Consider the following 18,023-nt stretch of genomic DNA (forward strand, 5'->3'; position numbering starts at 1 on the left):
TGAGTAGATTGTGTAGTCTTTTCAGAATTAAAATTTCCCATAAATGCATGAACATTCTTAGTCTAGCAATATGAGTAATCATGAGTCTGCTCATTCGTCATCAAGCTTTATATATTAAAATCAACACATATTTACATTCACGAGGTATTCATAGAACAAATTCTTTTTCGTGACAATTGTACGAAGAAATTTAAGCAGAATTAAATAGCGTAGCTTTGAAAAATTATTTTAAATTAAATCGTACGTCAAGGGGTTGATTTGACGAGTGTTTTCTCAGCACCCCCACGTTCTCGAGTATCGTTAAGTCGGGAAGGTCCGCGTCGAATCGAAAAACGGTTGATTTTTCCTTTAAAGTTGGGAAAGGGAAAATGTTGCGGCAATTGTTATGGCGACACATCGGTTAGTTATTACGTCGCTTGGTATCAGTGTCCCCCTCGTTTCGACGAAACGGCCGTTTCTGCGTTCGAAACGTGAGCCACCCCCGCGACCTCATCCCCGAAATCGTTCCTCCCGTGGCCTCGGGACCGATCAGAAAGCAGCCGAGTCCTCGGGACAGACATTCCGCGCAGCCGGTGTAGCCAAAGTTAAACTTTACACCGTTCCGTTGCCAGCCTGATCGCGCCATGTGTGGATGCAAACCTGCCCCCCGTCCACGTATTATGACTGCTTGTAGGGCACGTTCGCGGTACGCCTTCCTCGCGAACCTCGTCTTTCGATCTGTTTCGTCTCATCGACACGTGGCGACGATCTTCCTCTTGGACCCCCAAAGTAGCAATTTCCAAATCGTTTCGCGAGCTCCTCGACCCCCGATTTCCTCAAATTTCTCTGGTTAAATATTTCAGTTAGTATCGCTCTGTTGAAATGAAATTGTATCCATCGAATCGGTATTATATTTCATTCACGAGTGAAATTAATTCTTACGTAAAAAAATGTATACTTGCAAAAGTAAGATTCGCCAATTTCGATATTCGTTTCATTATTAAATTTTTTGATTTACCACTGCAGCGTTTAGAAATGTAGATTTTGGGTCGATCTGGAACGAACGAACATACAGATTTTAACCCTTAAGTGGATGATTGAGATTGAGAGTCCACTTAAGGGTTAATTCTGAAAACGTATAACGAATAAATGTCTAAATTGAAATCGTTTAAAATTGTTATAAAGTCCAGTGGTATGTGAGGAGGATACTGTGTAAGCTTAAAATGGGAAGAGAATATCCGTTCGAAGAAGGATTAAATGCATGCTAATTTTTGGACATCATCAAAGTGGTTAATTCGTGTTACGAGTAGCGGAGAAAATAAATCGTAACCCTCTACTTCGGGTGAAATGATTTGCATTCCTTTCACGGCCGATTACAGAGCTCGTGGCTAATAAAATTTGAGTAGCTGGAAGACTTCATCATCGATATCTCACGCAAATCAACGCGCAACCTTCAATTTTCTGCACGCGATGCGGATCATCAGCGCAAATTTTCTGCGAGAAATAATACCGTTTGCATTCTTAATGGATCTCCAATGAAAGATGCAACTTTGTTGGTGTTACATTTGAACGTTGCAAATGGTCTCGCTGTAAGATTAGATTTATAATAAAAACTAGTAATTAGTAAGACTGGACGGAGTATATGGAACTTCTAATGAAAAATATTTAGAGTAACAGAAAGTTTTCTCCATAAAATTTACTCAGAATCTTAATGGTAACAATGGACCTAAATACAGAGCTACTCCTAGTCGATAATTATTATAAACAAACTGAAACAAAATTTCAAAGAACACAAAAGACCTGAAATACCTACAGAAAGGAAGAAAATAGTTTCGTAAACACCTTTTCAAAGCTTCTTCTTTTCTACCAATTTAACCCTTAAGTGGATTATTGGTCCCCCATAAGTTTGAACTAACACTTGTTTAATATATGTCAATGTAGTTATTTAAAAATTTATATAATCCTAATGTATATTTACTACTCTTTCAGTAATATTCACAAATTTTTACAACGAAAAATAATAAAAATTAAAGACAGTACAGAGTCTCATTCGTACACCTTCGTCAATTTTAGGTTTTCAGTGATATGCCTTTGCTCACATATTTCTAAAACTATATCCTTTAAGAAAATGAAAAAGAAAAATCGAATTTTTTGGCTGTTTACGATAGAAGAATCAAGTAAAATAATTCAGCTGAGATTGAGAGTTCACTTAAGGGTTAAAAATAATTTTTGTTCCTCCAAACGATCCATAGTTCCCAATATTGTCCTTGCACAGTCTGATCAATTTCCAAGACCTCGCTCTTTCATCTCGAATCGGTTAAGCATGCACGCCCGTGGCTATGTAGGATCGCGGAGGGTTGGTGGGAGCGATTTGGTGACATCAAAGTTTAATAAGCGCCATAAGCCGATCCGAACTGCGGCTAAAACTCGCCGGGCAATAAAACCAGCAATAAAGCGTTCGCCTTTCTCACGTCCCGCGGGTGGAAAGAGGCGAGAACGGTGGCGGGGCTGAAAGGAAGCGTGCTCGCTTGCATGGTGGTTAACCGAAAGGTTAGAAGGGCGGGAACACATTAGCGGTGGTGGGTGGCTTGCTCATAGAGACGTCCGGTCGCCCAATTACTCCCGCATTAAATCAATGTTCCTCCAGGCTGGGCCATTCCGGCATCCCGGTAATAAACCGTGGCCAACATATCTGCACGACTTACGGGCTCATCCCTTGTGTCGCTGCCACCCCCCACCCCGAGTACCGACAGAGGGGTTCGACGGGCCAGGACCGTCGAGAAATGTGCTTTCTGTCGTAATATTTGGCTTTAAATCATGTCGCGCTGACAGGCCCCACTTTCTTCGCACCTTCTGATTCATCCGCGACACCCGCTTGCCATCTTACTCCCCCGCTTCGGGATCCCTCGACGCTACGTTCCCCCTTTCTCGTGACGCTTTTCGAACTTCGGTTTCTCGTTAGGGTTGTGGACAATCTTTTAGACAAGTTTTTTGTACCATCGACGCGCTTAACCCTTTCGAGAAGTATTTTGTTTGATGTTTTGATCTAAATATTGCACAATATACTGTGTATTTTCTTGCTCCACTTTTGTCATTTCGACCAATGGTGACGATACTAAACTAGAGTGGGGGATCTAGGGGTTGATCAGACCCACGTTCCTTTCACTTGTCAACTTCTCGTGGACGCACAGTAGTTGTACCTTTCTAAATGTAAACATCGATATTTGTGACTCTTTATTTCGAAGCTTGAAATCTGAAGCAAATTATAATGCAGTGGAATGATACTGTGGAGGCTCGTTGCACTTATGAAGAAGAGAGGGCATGATTATGTTATTAGTAAATAAAATGCTCCCTGAAAACAATTCCCTTCGATGGCTGATTTATTTACCAAAGTATGTAGCAACGGTTTATATTTGCTCTGCGACGGCTATCGAATTAATCTAATTTTTCGTGGAGGATTAGGTCGACGATGTCGCGAAGTGAAAAGTCTGGAAATTCGTTCGACGGGGGGCTGCGTCGAGGGTTTCGCGCGGGACAAAGTCAAACGAACTGGAGTCTATGGCCGCGTTCAACCGTGAGATTAGCCTCGCGCACAATTTACGACGGCGATCTTATTCACAGCTAGGCTTTCATATAAAAGCTTTTTCCTGTAAGCTGCGATACGTCCTTAGACTTGGAGCTTGGCATGAGAGGAACCGCGCGACGACCATGAGACGTAACAAATTGACATCGTCTGTAAAGGAACGAACGTTTTACAACTTAATTGATATTTAGCAAAAGGAAAGGTACCCAAAATGGGGAAATTAACAGAATTATTATACGATTTTTCTTTTCAAGCACATATTTACTATCGTATCTGTATTCGTTATTAGTAGAAGTGCTTTAATACTTTCACTGGAGGGATAAAACAAATTAAATATAATGAATTCTTTAAATTTGTTGTAGTAATGTCTTAGTAAGTTAAAACACTTGTCAGATCTCTGAATTGCTGATTTATTATTTTTTATTCTTTTCAGGTGTTTAGTATCGTATCGACTGTATTAGTTATTAACAGAGATCATTTAATACTTTCACTGGAGGGATAAAACAAATGAAATATAATGAATTGTTTGTTGTAGTAATATCTTAGTAAGTTAAAAAGTACACTTGTCAGGTCTCTGAATTACTGATTTATTATAAGGCTGAGTTTGAACCGTAAGGTATTTTGACATTTAGAAGCCGTGTTTGAAAGGTTTCCATCGCAATTGTCTTACAATTTCCTTCATGCTTGACATTTTCTATCGACTTGCCTATTAGGCGATAACTAGTAGACTAATTACACGACCAGGATGGAGATCGGTATTTAAGATTATAATGAGCTGTTCGGTAAAACTATTAACGCTAGGAAACTCCTACTCCTTTCTATTATACTTCGTTCTACGAATTAATAAGTTTTTCTGATTGTTTCAGGTACCGAGATGACGCTCTCTGTTGGACAGATAGGTAAGAAGATTGACACAATTCTCTTAATTTATTTCGTAACAAAGAACACAGTGCAATTAAATTAGAAACGATACATCGGTAGCTTTAACGTTAGAACAAACTTTCCCATATAAACAAATCAGGATAACTTACTGGAAATTAATTGCACAGTTCTTACTGGAGTATAAATCACAATACATTAAACATTCACATATTTCGTGTGTCACTAAAGTATGTTCGAAGTGAATTACATTCTTGTAATTTTTTGATTCGATACACCCAGCGGCGAAATAACGCGAGTGAAATACCATCAAGAGTATTCTATCTTTCAGAGATAATATTCTTACACGATTAGCTTCCAACGTTACAAATTCCAAGGATGTGATTTTAAGACCTACTTTCGTAGTCCGTTCTCGAGCTCCAAAACGTGAAAAAACTGTTACGTAATGATGTTAAATATCCTCCTGATCGTGTGTGCTGCGACGACAAAGGGTTAATTGATCGACCGTTTCTCTTCTTCCATCTCGGTCGCGCGTAGATCAACGCCAAAAAAAAAAGGAATTCGTTTCGATCACGATGAGAAAAAGACTATCGATCCACGAATTTCCAGCCTCGAACTGATACCCGTGAAATTAGGATCACCGGTAAACGGAAGGCGCGCGCGTGGAAGGTGTTGGTCGTCGAAGTAAAGGAGCCGCGGAAGACGGTTTTAACGCCGTTTTAAACCATCGGTTCGACTTTCGATTTATTCCCGTTCGCGGGGCTCGACGATGCAGGGGGAGGGGGAAAGAGAGAAAGACGAGAGAGAGAAAGAGAGACGCGAAGTCGAGGTGCAAAAAGAAAGGCAGAAAAGGAAGCAGAAAAGGGGAACAGCTAGGGATATAAAGGAGCACGGGATCGAGGTGAATAATACAGAGAGATTGACGTCGCGACGCAATTCCATTGTTCAAAGTGAGTACAGAGCGGAGCGGTTGCAGAAGCAATGAGCAAGGCAACGAGCTTTGCCACGAGGTTCTTGCCCACCGGTATAAATCAACTCGCGAGTGACCAAACCACTCCGGCCATACGATCCGCCGTATACACCGGCTACATCAAATTAGCGACACTTCTTTCGAGCGACATGTCGATGCCGGTTTTTTGTTATTCGCGGAATACTTTCTCTCTGCTCTGCCTATCCGCTGCTTCGGTTCCACTTCTTTCTATTCTAAATAACGATATAGGTGCTTGCTTCGACACAAAATTTATAGATCAACTCGTATTCAAAAAGTCTCTAACACTAATTTGCAACGCAACATTACTCGTTATTACTCGTTCGATCACATTTATGAGCGAACTGACGTGGAGTAGAAAATATTAATTTACAAGGTTTTCCCCAGGGAATAGTTAATCGTTACAATCGTGGTTAAAATGTGTCGAAAGCTTGGTGTGTAATCTCTATAGATCATTTCTATATGTTCGATAAAATAAAAATAAGAAATAGGTAGGTTATGTCGATAAAACGAATTATATTTAATTTTTTCGGTGACTTCGAACCGTTTAAAAAAAGAATTTGCAAATTCCATGAATCTCGATGTATGTAATTAACGACATCGATCCGGGTGGAGGCAATTAACCAAAACTGATCCGACGCTAATTGCGAATATCCGATCCGCGGTAATTAATAACTCGCGCGTTATCAGTGCCCCGTGTGTCATATCTCTCGATCGTCTTGCTCGCTTACGAAACGTCGGTGAATCTCGGTGGCAAAGAGCTGCGTAATTGGCCCGCGAGATTCCATCGCGAAAAGAATGGCTTCGCATATTACACACCGACGCTGGTCGCGCATATTTTATTCGCCTGTTCCGTGACTCATCGGGATCGCCTTTTTATAATTCGTTCATTGAAGTAAATCGTGTTGCCCGATCGTCCATTAGAATAAATCGTCCTTCGCTAATGTCTTTATTGTACCACTTCGATTACACGTTGATTCGAATATTCATAGACGTTAAAAACGCGATAATCTGTCATTGACGTTCATACGCTCTATAAGTGTCGAATGTTTTATGTAATTATTTACGAAATGATAAAACACATCGATCTGTTATAAGCGTTGAAAATAGTCGAGTAACGAAAATGAATGGTTAAAAAATGGCACGGGTCTAGTGACAAGAATATTCGATCATCCTGTGGTCATTTTGTGGTTATAAACGTCGATCGATTATTTAAATACACATTTAAATGTTCAGAATTTTCTAACCCTCGTCTCGAAAAAGTCGAAATCACATCGACGTGTTATGAGCGTAGAAAATTGTTTAATTCTTAAAACAGTCCAGTAACCTAATATGGTACGATCTCATCGATAATTCATTAACGTTACGAAAATGAATGGTTAAAAAATAGCACCAGTCTAGTGAGAAAAATATATTCAATCACCCTGTGGTCCTCTCAATTTACATCGCGTGATAAATGAATATTGATACTTTATTGGCGGAGTCCAGGAGGGAATTAAACGTCGATCGATTATTTAAATATACATATATTTTTAAACGTTGAGAATTTTCTACCCCTCGTCTCGAAAAAGTCGAAATAATTTATACGCATCGTTAATGAGCTGTTGTTTTCAAAGAGATCGTTAGAGACGGGTGATTTATAAGTGGTGAAACAAAACTATTAAGGACGGGGAATTCGTAAAGCGGGCAATCTGCGGAGGCCCGTTCCCGAAGCAGGTTAATAATTATTGAACTATCGATTAAATGTTCGGCCAGGCTGATTGATCAGCGTTTATATCGCGAATACATCGGCCGCGTCCGTTCCCTACAATTTTCAACCGGGTGCCCATCTTTCAAGTGCATCGCGATCTTTTAACTTACCAGCGGAGCGCTCCTCTCTGCTGGACTAATGGCGTTGTTCAAGGAAATTATTGGTAATGAATAAAAAACGTGTTTGGATTACGCTTTGTCCGTGCCATTCTTTTTCCCTGGTCGATTTATCGCTTAATGATTTCGGTTATTGCCGCTACCGAGCGAATCTGTTTCACTGTGCTGTCAGACATTTTTGTAATACTACGCTGGGGTTACGTGTTGCATTTTTTTTTAAACGATTTCACTCTGATTCTTTATCCACTTGGAAACTCAAAACTATCATTAAAATTTGGCATTTTTTCAATAATAGTATTGATCAAAGATAGTAGAGTCAAGCTCGAGTCAAGGTAGCTTGAGATAAATCCTCGAGCAATTCCTCTATTAAATCATCGATAACAGTGTAAATATATGGGTCAGAGATAATCGGTGATAATGTAATGAGACTCGTTTTCCTTGAAATTAACAGGTTAACGTTACGTAAATTTCTTGGGTAATCAATTGCGCGAGGAATTTCGTTACATGCTATAATTCATGCGGTTTATGTACTATCGCAGTTTCTTATGCACTTTTATGCACTATCAAATTCACGAAATTTAAAATTTTCAAACCACTCAAAGATAATTTACTCAGCACCCATTGTCCAGCGTCGAAATACCTCTTCTACTAGAATGTGTCAGAATGAAAAATAAAAAATATGAAACATTGTATAAAATACACTAAATCTCTCTCATCCGGTCTTCGAATCCGAATCATGCGATTCAACAAACCCTCTCAAGTTCCAAAACGACGTCCATGAGAATATAGTTGCTTCTTCTGCTAGAAGGTATCAGAATGAAAAATAAAAAAACATCAAACATTGTATAAAATGCACTAAATCTCTCTCATCCGGTCTTCGAACCCGAATCATGCGATTCAACAAACCCTCTCAAGTTCCAAAACGACGTCCATGAGAATATAGTTGCTTCTTCTGCTAGAAGGTGTCAGAATAAAAAGTAAAAGAACATCAAACATTGTATAAAATCTTCCAGTAAATCTAAATCTCTCTCATGTAAATAAATCTATCTTATGAGAGTAAAGTTGCTTCATCTGCTAGAACGTCTAAAAATAAAAAATAAAATCTCTGTCATCCTCGAGCCCGAATCGCGCGATTCGCCAACCGCCCCCCCCCCCCAAAGTTTCAAAACCCCTGCGATCGGCAGAACTAATCGCCGCGGTGATTTATGCTCGTTAAGAGCGGCCGTAGCAGAAATCGGTCGCGTACCGAGACCGTCGTTCGAGACGTCGACGTAATAACAGAGGCTCGTCGTGCGCGACGCGATCGATTCTTTGCCGGAAGCTTGGATCGTACGGATTCGAGTCGCAAACAGGAATACGCATACCGGCCGGGTTAGCCGTCTCTTAAACAACCGCGTATTTTTTTGCTGGCGTTCGATTTAACTGGATGTCGTTACTACGCTCGGCATTGTTGTCCGCCGATTCGTTCATCGATTCATCCTTACTTTCCGCCCGAGCGTTGGGACCCCCTCCTCGTCGCGACTCGCAACGCTGCGCCTTCTCTGGCCGTCCTCGTCCCCCGGTCGGGGCCCGATGGTGTCTCCGTCTCCGTCGGGCCTGGCCAGCCGATCCGATCCGATCCGATCCTATATTTATTGTATCGAGGAGACCAGAGCCGCCGCATTCCTCGCGCATGCGCCGCCCGTAATGAGCGGTCTCCAGTCCTGTCTGTCTTTCCATCCCGTCCGTCCATGCGTCTGTCCAGCCGACCGGTCGTGGCCCCCCTCGCACACCCTTTCACCCTACCACCTTCGCCTCCACCTCCACCTTCGACTCCTCCGCCTCCACCGTACCCAACCGAGGCATCCTCGTCTTTTCCCCGTCAGTCTCTGGCCTCCTCGATAGACGACCGTCTTTCTTCTGCTCTTCTTCTGCTCCTCCAGTCGCTTCTGATCCTTGCGCGTCCCCCCCCCCCACACTCACCCCCCTCGAACGATCGCAGCTTTGCGGAAACCAACGATCGCCCACTGCACCGCGGACTCGAGGACTTTCCAAACGGAATCTCGATGGCTTTCCTCCGGCTTTCTATTCGTTTTTATCAATTTTCATTCGTGTGCTCTATCAAATTCTGTCGACTAAATTTTCTTCCTTCGGACACGTTTTCACGAGACGAAGTTATTAACACGTCCATGTTTGAAAATGTCCTACATGTTTGTTAAGTAATTTCTATATGTGAAACGAAACATTATTTCATCTTCATTAAGAGCAGTTCAGGCGAATTTCTATTTGTAATGAAGACTTCAATTACTGAATCTTTTCCAACAACTATCATTTCGTCAGCCATTAAAAAATGAGAAACTCTGTTTTATCATGTGTTAAAGAATGTATTATTTTCAAGTTCCACAAAAATTTGATGTCACTCCTTACCAGTGGTCCTACGCGTCTGTTTATTACTTCCTGTTTCTACTTACACCGATAAGTAGACGTCTCGAACGCTGTAGACGTCGAATCGCGATCAAATAACCATTATTACCATTCATCCAATTTCCCAGTGTCCTTTCTAGTGTCAAATCCTTGCAGAAAAACCGTACGACCTTCCTTGTCGAGAACTCCGAAGCGTGAAACGTCCGAGCGAAACGACGGACGAAAGGAAGAGAATTTGGACGACGGACGCGGTTAGCGCGGCGGCGTGCAGGCCAATAGGAAAGATTCGCTTCCGTGGTTTGCTTATCGATTCAAATCGCGTGCAGCGTGTATGAATGAAGGAATGAGTGGGCGAGTCGAGCCACCGGGTGAATGGAAGCCCCACGGGTGACCACAAGGCACACGCGCGCGTACAAACTTCTCTTTCGTTCTTTCTTTTGCACACACACATACACGGACACTCTTTCTCTTTTCACCGGGCCACCTTCCTTCTCTCTCCCACTCATACACTTGACCCTTGTGGCGAGGAACCGATGAAATCGTTCTTAACGCTATCCAGCCTCGGTCTTTACCGTCTCTGACGATATCTGTCTCGATACGTGCTCGTCCACTGCACTGAGATACCTATTTTCCCTTTCTTTTTCGAGGTGAGGACATTTTAGTCGATTAGAATATCAGGTGTAGGTGAATAGTATATAGGTGTTGAGACTATTTCTTTGAGATAGAAGGCTCTTTTTGCTAAGTCGATGAGGGATTGTTCAGTTTATTCTTTTCACTGTTTCAAACATGGAACATTCTTGTAAGAATTATAGGATGTAATCAGAAATTCAATTATACAACGATAAATCCAAACGCAACCCCTAAATATTTTTATCACCTACTTACTATGTTTAATCCTTAAGTGTACTCTCAATCTCAACTGAATTATTTTACTTTGTTGATGTTTACCAAATTGGTAAATGGAGATCGATTTTCCTTTAAAACATTTAAAAAATAATGAACTAATGGAGGATTACGTAAATTCTCAAATAATTAAATTTACATATATTATACAATATTAGTTTAAACTTGCGGAGGGCTCAATGATCCACTTAAGGGTTAAGTATAATAAGAATTGAAACTAGAAATCTATCATCGTCTAAATAATAATAAGAATAAACCTTTTCTCTATCTTCTCTGATTAAATTACGTGAATCTCCTAAATTGAAACAAGAAACAAATGATCGTTTTAAATATAATATTACATTTTTCTCTCACTACGATAACGCCAGCAGTAATGGTGGTCGCGATCGACGAGCAACCGTGTCTCCGTAGCCGTGAAAATATCGCTAGGTACATTATTTGGTTCACTTTCCGTTTCTTCTGACAGTTAGCCGCGCGCTAGTTTTACATCCGTTCGTTCATTAATTCAGAGCTCGTCCGCGACGTCTTTTATCGTGGTTTGCTGCCGTCGAGGTTAACGATTCCGCGTAAGAAGCTCGCTCTCCCTCTAATAGCTTGTATCGGCATTCCAGCGATTCAAAAAATGTGCCAAACCGCTTCCCTTGCTTCTTGGCTTTTGCATTCCCGGTTTTTTCGTCGCGTCGCCCGATATATATTTGCTCCGTGGCGATTTTCTTTTCGGGCCCGGTTCACGGTATTCACTAATTAATATAATCGCGCGAGCGGCTCGTCGATCTTCTTGCGGTCCTCCTTTAATGGAAAATGCACTCGATCCAGGGGGGGATATCGTTTTCGAGTATTACTGTGCGTGGCAAAAAGTCTAGCGCGCGCCAGAATTTTGCACGCGATAACAGAGAGAACGTGATGCAACAGTGCGTCTCGTGAGTAGTCAGGAAACAGAACTTTGACTTTGGCGAACCTGGACGAATCACAAATATTTCGAAAAATCCGATAATATTATAGCACAAACTCTGGAGTGGAATCTTTATTAACACTAGAACTATCGACAATTACGGTGTATTTATTTGTACCAAAGAAATTAAAACGATAGAAGAAGAAATGTATAACGCAATGGAAATAAATGTTTATTCGTTCTCCTATAGAAAACCACAGTGAATTTCCAAAAATCTGGTGGAGTAGATTTTGACCATTTTGGTAGGCCTAGTATTAAGTTATTATATTGTTTTCGTATAGTTGTGACTTGTGCAATTTAGATACAGCGTCATTTGAATATATTTTACACGCAGAAATTTAACAAGGAGTATTTGAAGATTTGAGAATACTTTGATATACTTCAATTCCATCATAGGGACGTAAAGGGTTAATTTCAGAATATGTGCACCTCGTCCTTGCACTAAATGTGTATCTTCTGGTTCGCTAAATTCTAATTTCCCAATGTTTACGAGTCCATTAGAAATTCTTTTAATTTAATTACTGGAAAAGTTTCTTACGTTACCTTTAACTGTGATAAAGATAACTATAATGTTTGTTCTTTAATATTCTCCTATATTCTTAGCAGTAAATAATCTATACAAAACTTTTAATTATTGGTTCAGTTATGCTCCTCACTCTACCTCGAGAGACCAAGAGTACAATATAGACTATCTTTCCTCAGAATTAAAATGATTTCCAATAAACCAGAAAATTAGATCGGACAATTGATCGTTCGTAGGGTTGCTAAAATCGATGCAATTTATAATAGAACGTGAGTTTGAGCGACGTCGAACGGAAGTCGCCTGCGTCCCCGCGTTTTCCGGGGGATCGAGGGGATCCAAAACGCGAGGTTAACGCGTAGGATCGTCCCCGGGGGACACGCGTATCGCGGCGGAGCCAATTTCGAGCGCTTTGTGCCGCGCGCTACTAAAAATGCGTGGCGAATCGACCGCGCGGATCGTCCTGACGAGGCAGCTTCGAGAGATCGTCCGCCATCGGGTCCGCTCAAAGCATTCCCCGGGTCTCTTGACAGCCGTGTTTTCAGAAACAATTCGCCGATCTAGATTTTTCGCGACCCGTCGCGCAAAACTCCCTACGATTGACTTCTTCTCATCAGCGTACCGATCGCGCGTGTTCCCCATGCGTATTCATGGCAAAACGGCTACGCGTGTATTAATTGACAAATAACTTTTTGCCCCCGTTCGCGTCCCGTATACGGTTCGCATTGTCCGCGATTATGTACGTCCCTGGCATCGGGGGCTTTTCTTTTCCTTTCTTTCGCCGATTTTTTTTCTACAGTCCTCGCGGCAATGAAATGCTGTTTTCCGAAAATGGCGCTGGAATGAGGACGGGTCTCCGGTAGCGGCGCGCACGCCGTCCTATCATTTAATTTGGTATCGGGATACTTTACTTCTGCCCTCCCGTTTCAAACCCTCTGCTAAGCCTTCTTTTTCTTAACTCCCTCCCCACCACGACGAATGCCCTCCCCGTGAACCCCGCGAGCCGTTTTTATCGGACGAACCGATCCGCTACGGATCCATTTTTACGACAGTCTTCGCGCCGGAGTCGCTTCGATTCTTGCGGCTGATTTTTCTGCCCCGGAGAAACGACGATTTCCGGCTCGACAAGGGTTGGGGACGTCGATCATCCATCGAGCCCCCCCCTGGAGAACTCAAGTTTCTTTTTTCATTTGAGGGTGGAGACTCGTGTAAAATGGCAAAACGAGAAGCGATATTTGACAATTTTTTTATTGCATAAGGGTTTCATGAAAGTTTTCACCACTTTCCACGTATACTCTTTAACATTTTTTCCTTTGATCTAGAATAAAAAATCCGACATTTTGTTCGTAATAGTACTACGCGTCGTATCAATTGAAATCCTCCTTAAGAAATGCAAAATTGTCGAAGATATATGGCTCTGAACACAGAAAAATGATTCTTGAGATTTTCTAATTTAATTACGCAATAAACGTAGTTTAAATAATAATTATTATAAAGGATGTTAGTTCATACGACATGTAGTACTATTATGAACAAAATGTCATTCGATTTTTTATTCTAGATCAAAGGAAAAAAATGCTAGACTGTACATAAGGAATAACATTTATTATTTCATCCAAAGTCGATAAAACGTAACGAAAAAAGATATTTGTATCTTGAAATGTTAAAGAATATACAGGGTGTTCGGCCACCCCTGGGAAAAATTTTAATAGAGGATTCTAGAGGCCAAAATAAAACGAAAATCAAGAATACCAATTTGTTGATGGATGCTTCGTTAAAAAGTTATTAACAATTAAATTCAAAAATTTCAAATCGTTCTCGAAAAATTATTTTCGGTTGCGGGGGTCAATTACAATCATTTTTGGTGAATACATATACTTCCGAAATTCTACCCACTTTCGAGAAAAAAATTCGAGTAAGTGCCTAAATTTTTCGGCGAAAATGAAAAGTTTCAAATCGTTCTAAAAAAATTATTTTCAGTTGCAGGGGTCAATTGCAAGCATTTTTGGTCATTAGACATACCCTCGAAATCCTACCCAGTTTCGAGAAAAAAATTCCTTACCGAAAATATAATTTCTGGCCAGAGTCTGCCCGAATTTTCATGCGAATCTTTAAAACGTCATAACTTCTGAACAGATTGGACGATTTTAATGTTTGAAAAAGCAAACTACGCGTATTTTGATAGAGAATATGTACAAATCGCAAAAATATTCAAAAAGTTTGTCCTTGACCCCGCAAAATGAGAAAAACCCCATAAAACTGCTCCAATTTTCAAACAGCCATAACTCTTGCAATAGTGAATATATTTCAATGAAACTTTTTTCTGAAGTAGAGCTCATGGGTACCTACAAAAAAGTATTAGACAACTTTTCTGTGGGACATCAGACAAAATTATTAAAAATCAAAAACGTGTTTTCAAGAAAAATCGACAGGGGGGTAGGTGCCTAAATTTTTCGGCGAAAATGAAAAGTTTCAAATCGTTCTAAAAAAATTATTTTCAGTTACGAGGGTCAATTACAATAATTTTTTGGTCATTATACATACCCCCGAAATCCTACCCACTTTCTAGAAAAAAATTCGAGGTGTGAAATTTTTCGACAAAATTAAAAAATTTCAAATCGTCTTGGAAAAATTATTTTCGGTTGCGGGGGTCAATTACAATCATTTTTGGTGAATAGACATACCCTCGAAATCTTGCGCATTTTCGAGAAAAAAATTCAGTACGGTCGGAACTTTAAACGTTAATAACTGTTTAATAAAGCCTTCATCAACAAATTGGTATTCTTGATTATCGGCTTATTTTGGCCTCTAGAATCCCTCATTAAAATTTTCCCCAGGGGTGGTCGAACACCCTGTATGTGGAAAGTGCTTACGCTGTAACCCTTATGTTGTAAAAAATTGTCATCACTTCTCGTTTTACCATTTTATATGAGTCTCCCCCCTCGAGGGAGGCAACCATTGTGGCGGCTGAAAATAAAAGCAATGTTCAAGAATTTTTTTTTGGGATAACTCTGAAACTTTTCCTAATAAATGTTCTATGTTTTCTAAAGTACATTTCTTTAATTGGTTCTTGTAAAAATTTCGTATGGAAATATTAATTATTATAGCCATAATAGAAACCGACAAGGACCTCCAGAAATTTGTTGGAAACGAGAGGACGTGTAATTTTTAATTGCAAATTCTAAAATAAGAAATCATGCAATTTTCTTAAACTATAGTAGCTTCAGTTTGCACATGGAGATTTGTAAAAATAATAATTTTTGAACTTTGGAGAGAAGATCTCAAAAATCTGTGATCTCTCATTTTTATTTATTTTTCTTATGATACATTACCATTGTTACCAAATATATAGATTGCATAAGTCCATTAAGAGACGATTAATTTCCATCAAAGTTCAAAATGAGCGTCCTTACATGTCAATTTGCTTGTCGTTCGAGTCCATGCTTGATTATCGATTAATAATGTAATTAGACTGTATATATTAAGTACCTAATAGCAGTATTTTGCAATCATTTTATCTCGAACCGCAAAAAAGTTAATTATGTCTTTGGCACAACGAACCTGTTATTAATCGTTTGCGTTAATAGATTCAGCATAGCTTGTTCCATGCATTTCATATCTACATTCCAGAATTTTTGTTGATATAACTAGACGATAATAAACAATTATAAAAGCGGTTGCTAACGCGCTCGTCCATTTGCAATTATGAGTAATGATCCAACATCCTATCGTGTCGTACATTATACAAAAACAGGACACGTACCTTGCTTACAAAAGTCGACATGGTATGAATCATATTTGATTAGCATCGACTTCTTTCATGTCTATACTCTTTTTTTCTAATTATGTACGAGAAAATTGTTCTTCTTACGAGTATGGTTTCCGTGGGGATAAAACATACTTTGACTCCTAACGTCAGAAATTAGCGTAGGTGTTTACGAGTTAATGAGATCGAGAACTATCGTTAATAGTTTCGCGTACACTTTGTAAAATAAATAAAAAAAAAATTGTGTTTACTCTGGGTTGAAGCAACTAACAAATTGCAATGTGTGAAGATTGTCCCCAAAAATGTTACAACTAAATCATGAAGCAACTGGTAAATTATAAAAAGTGTTTTCGAGTTTTTATATTAGAATTTGCAATCGACTAAAAACCAATTTGTTAGAAATATTTTTACGTAAAGTCGAAAGTTATGTGCCACATCCAGTGTATCTATATTTGTGTATAATAAAGACGTTTAGTGATTAGAATAACAATAGTAACTTTTGTTGGACGATGTTTATCGTCGACGAGCGTCAGAATTGACTCGAAGGTATGATTAATGTTCGATCAGAAATGGGAGCAATGGAAAATGAATAAACGAATCCGCTCGTTAGTACTTATGCCACAAGCACGTCGGTGGCAATGAGCATCATCGTGTTGTAATCGCACAGTATAGGAAACGTCTTCGTAAAAGGAAGCCAAAGCGGTTAGGTCTCAACTGCTCTTTAGATGCCTACTAACCGGACTAGTTACCGATTAAGGCGTTACAAAATCTAGTGTAACCAGGCTACGCTTCACTTTTTCTTTCGTAGGAAAAGTATCGGTCGTTTGCTAATGGGATTTATCCGCGGTTCTTTATTGGTCCCATGAAAGCTTTCCACACGAAAAGAGCATTTTCAGACTAATAAAAGTAAGATTAATTAACAACATTTCTAAGTCGTAACTGGTCGGTTCGTACAGTTAAAAAATAAAGAAACTGTTGTGAAATGAATATATAAGTATTGCCCTCTCAAAGAGTACATTTTAAATATTACTGAATTCGTTTAGTAATCTTTTATCGTAAAGCTAGAAACGATAAAAGTATCTCGCCCGGTGGTGCAGTTTGTATAAATTTGCCAATGTCAATATGCTGTAAGAATATAATCCAATTCGATTTTAATCGATGATCACCCTTCGACGTCGAGTGGGACTTTCGGGTTGAAAGAGGGACAACGCCATAGACACAGATACACAATCCACCATCGAGATAGGTCGTTTTATTACCATCGTGGCCCTTCTGATCTCAGGCAAATGAAGATGGAGTGCCGACTTTTTGCGTTCCGTGATCAAAAGACCATGATCGCAGGCGTTTCACGCGGAAACTTTTTCCTTCCGTTATGCTCCCAGCAACGTATTTGAATATTTCGTGCATATCTCTTGCATACTAACGTTTGTGTATATTTTTTAAAAATTGTAACGCTAGAAAATTAATCTTACACCGTAAGGTTGGATAATACTGAAAGTTCTCATTTAATAATTGTTAGTAATTTCTAATTCAATGTTTACATTATTTTTGGTACACACAAAATACAGATGAAATTTTGCCTTCAGACTGTATTTTCTGTTATTATTAAATATTAAAGGCTGATATGAAAATTGCATTCTTCGTTACAAAAGAGTTTTTTGAACTTTCGAAATGCAGAATAAATGTTACGATTTTAATTCGTTAAATATTAGGTATCTTATCATTCATTCATAAAAGCACTCTTCCTAGAGCACCCTTATAGTTCGCGTTTAAAGCGTGAGTGGTTAGAGTGGTCTTAACCCCTCTCGTAAAAATAAATAGCGTCGAACTCTTTCCTAACTGTTCACGACATATTTTCCCTGTATTCAACGTGACATCAAAAGAATTATTGCTCAAAGTAGACTTCAATGTCCCATTATTCTTAAACTTTTTAATCATCGATCGTTTCAATGTTCAAACGACCCCTTTTCTCAACCACTGGAGCTAGTTACAAAGTTATTTACAAATTACATTTTATAATAGTCACACTCTTTTTATCTAAACTACAAGTGGTACAAAATATTTGAATACGAAATTATTCGTATTTATCAGCACTCTTAAATTTTAATACACAACATTCCTGCTGTATCTATGATCAATCAGTTGCTCAAGCGCTGTATCCCTAAAACGACTCTCTTTTCTTCG

General features: G+C 39.6%; 1 protein-coding gene across 2 annotated transcripts in view; it reads left to right on the forward strand.

Moving 5' to 3' along the window:
• LOC143340236 (protein trachealess-like) overlaps positions 1-18,023 on the forward strand; it is a 167,268-nt gene that overhangs the window by 41,136 nt on the left and 108,109 nt on the right. For both annotated transcript variants that reach the window (XM_076761951.1, XM_076761952.1), the window contains exon 2: positions 4,429-4,461. In XM_076761951.1, the coding sequence (XP_076618066.1) occupies positions 4,429-4,461 (33 nt within the window). The remainder of the gene's footprint in view (positions 1-4,428; positions 4,462-18,023) is intronic.

The sequence above is a fragment of the Colletes latitarsis genome, chromosome 3 (assembly GCF_051014445.1).
Source record: "Colletes latitarsis isolate SP2378_abdomen chromosome 3, iyColLati1, whole genome shotgun sequence".
Taxonomy (NCBI): Eukaryota; Metazoa; Arthropoda; class Insecta; order Hymenoptera; family Colletidae; genus Colletes; species Colletes latitarsis.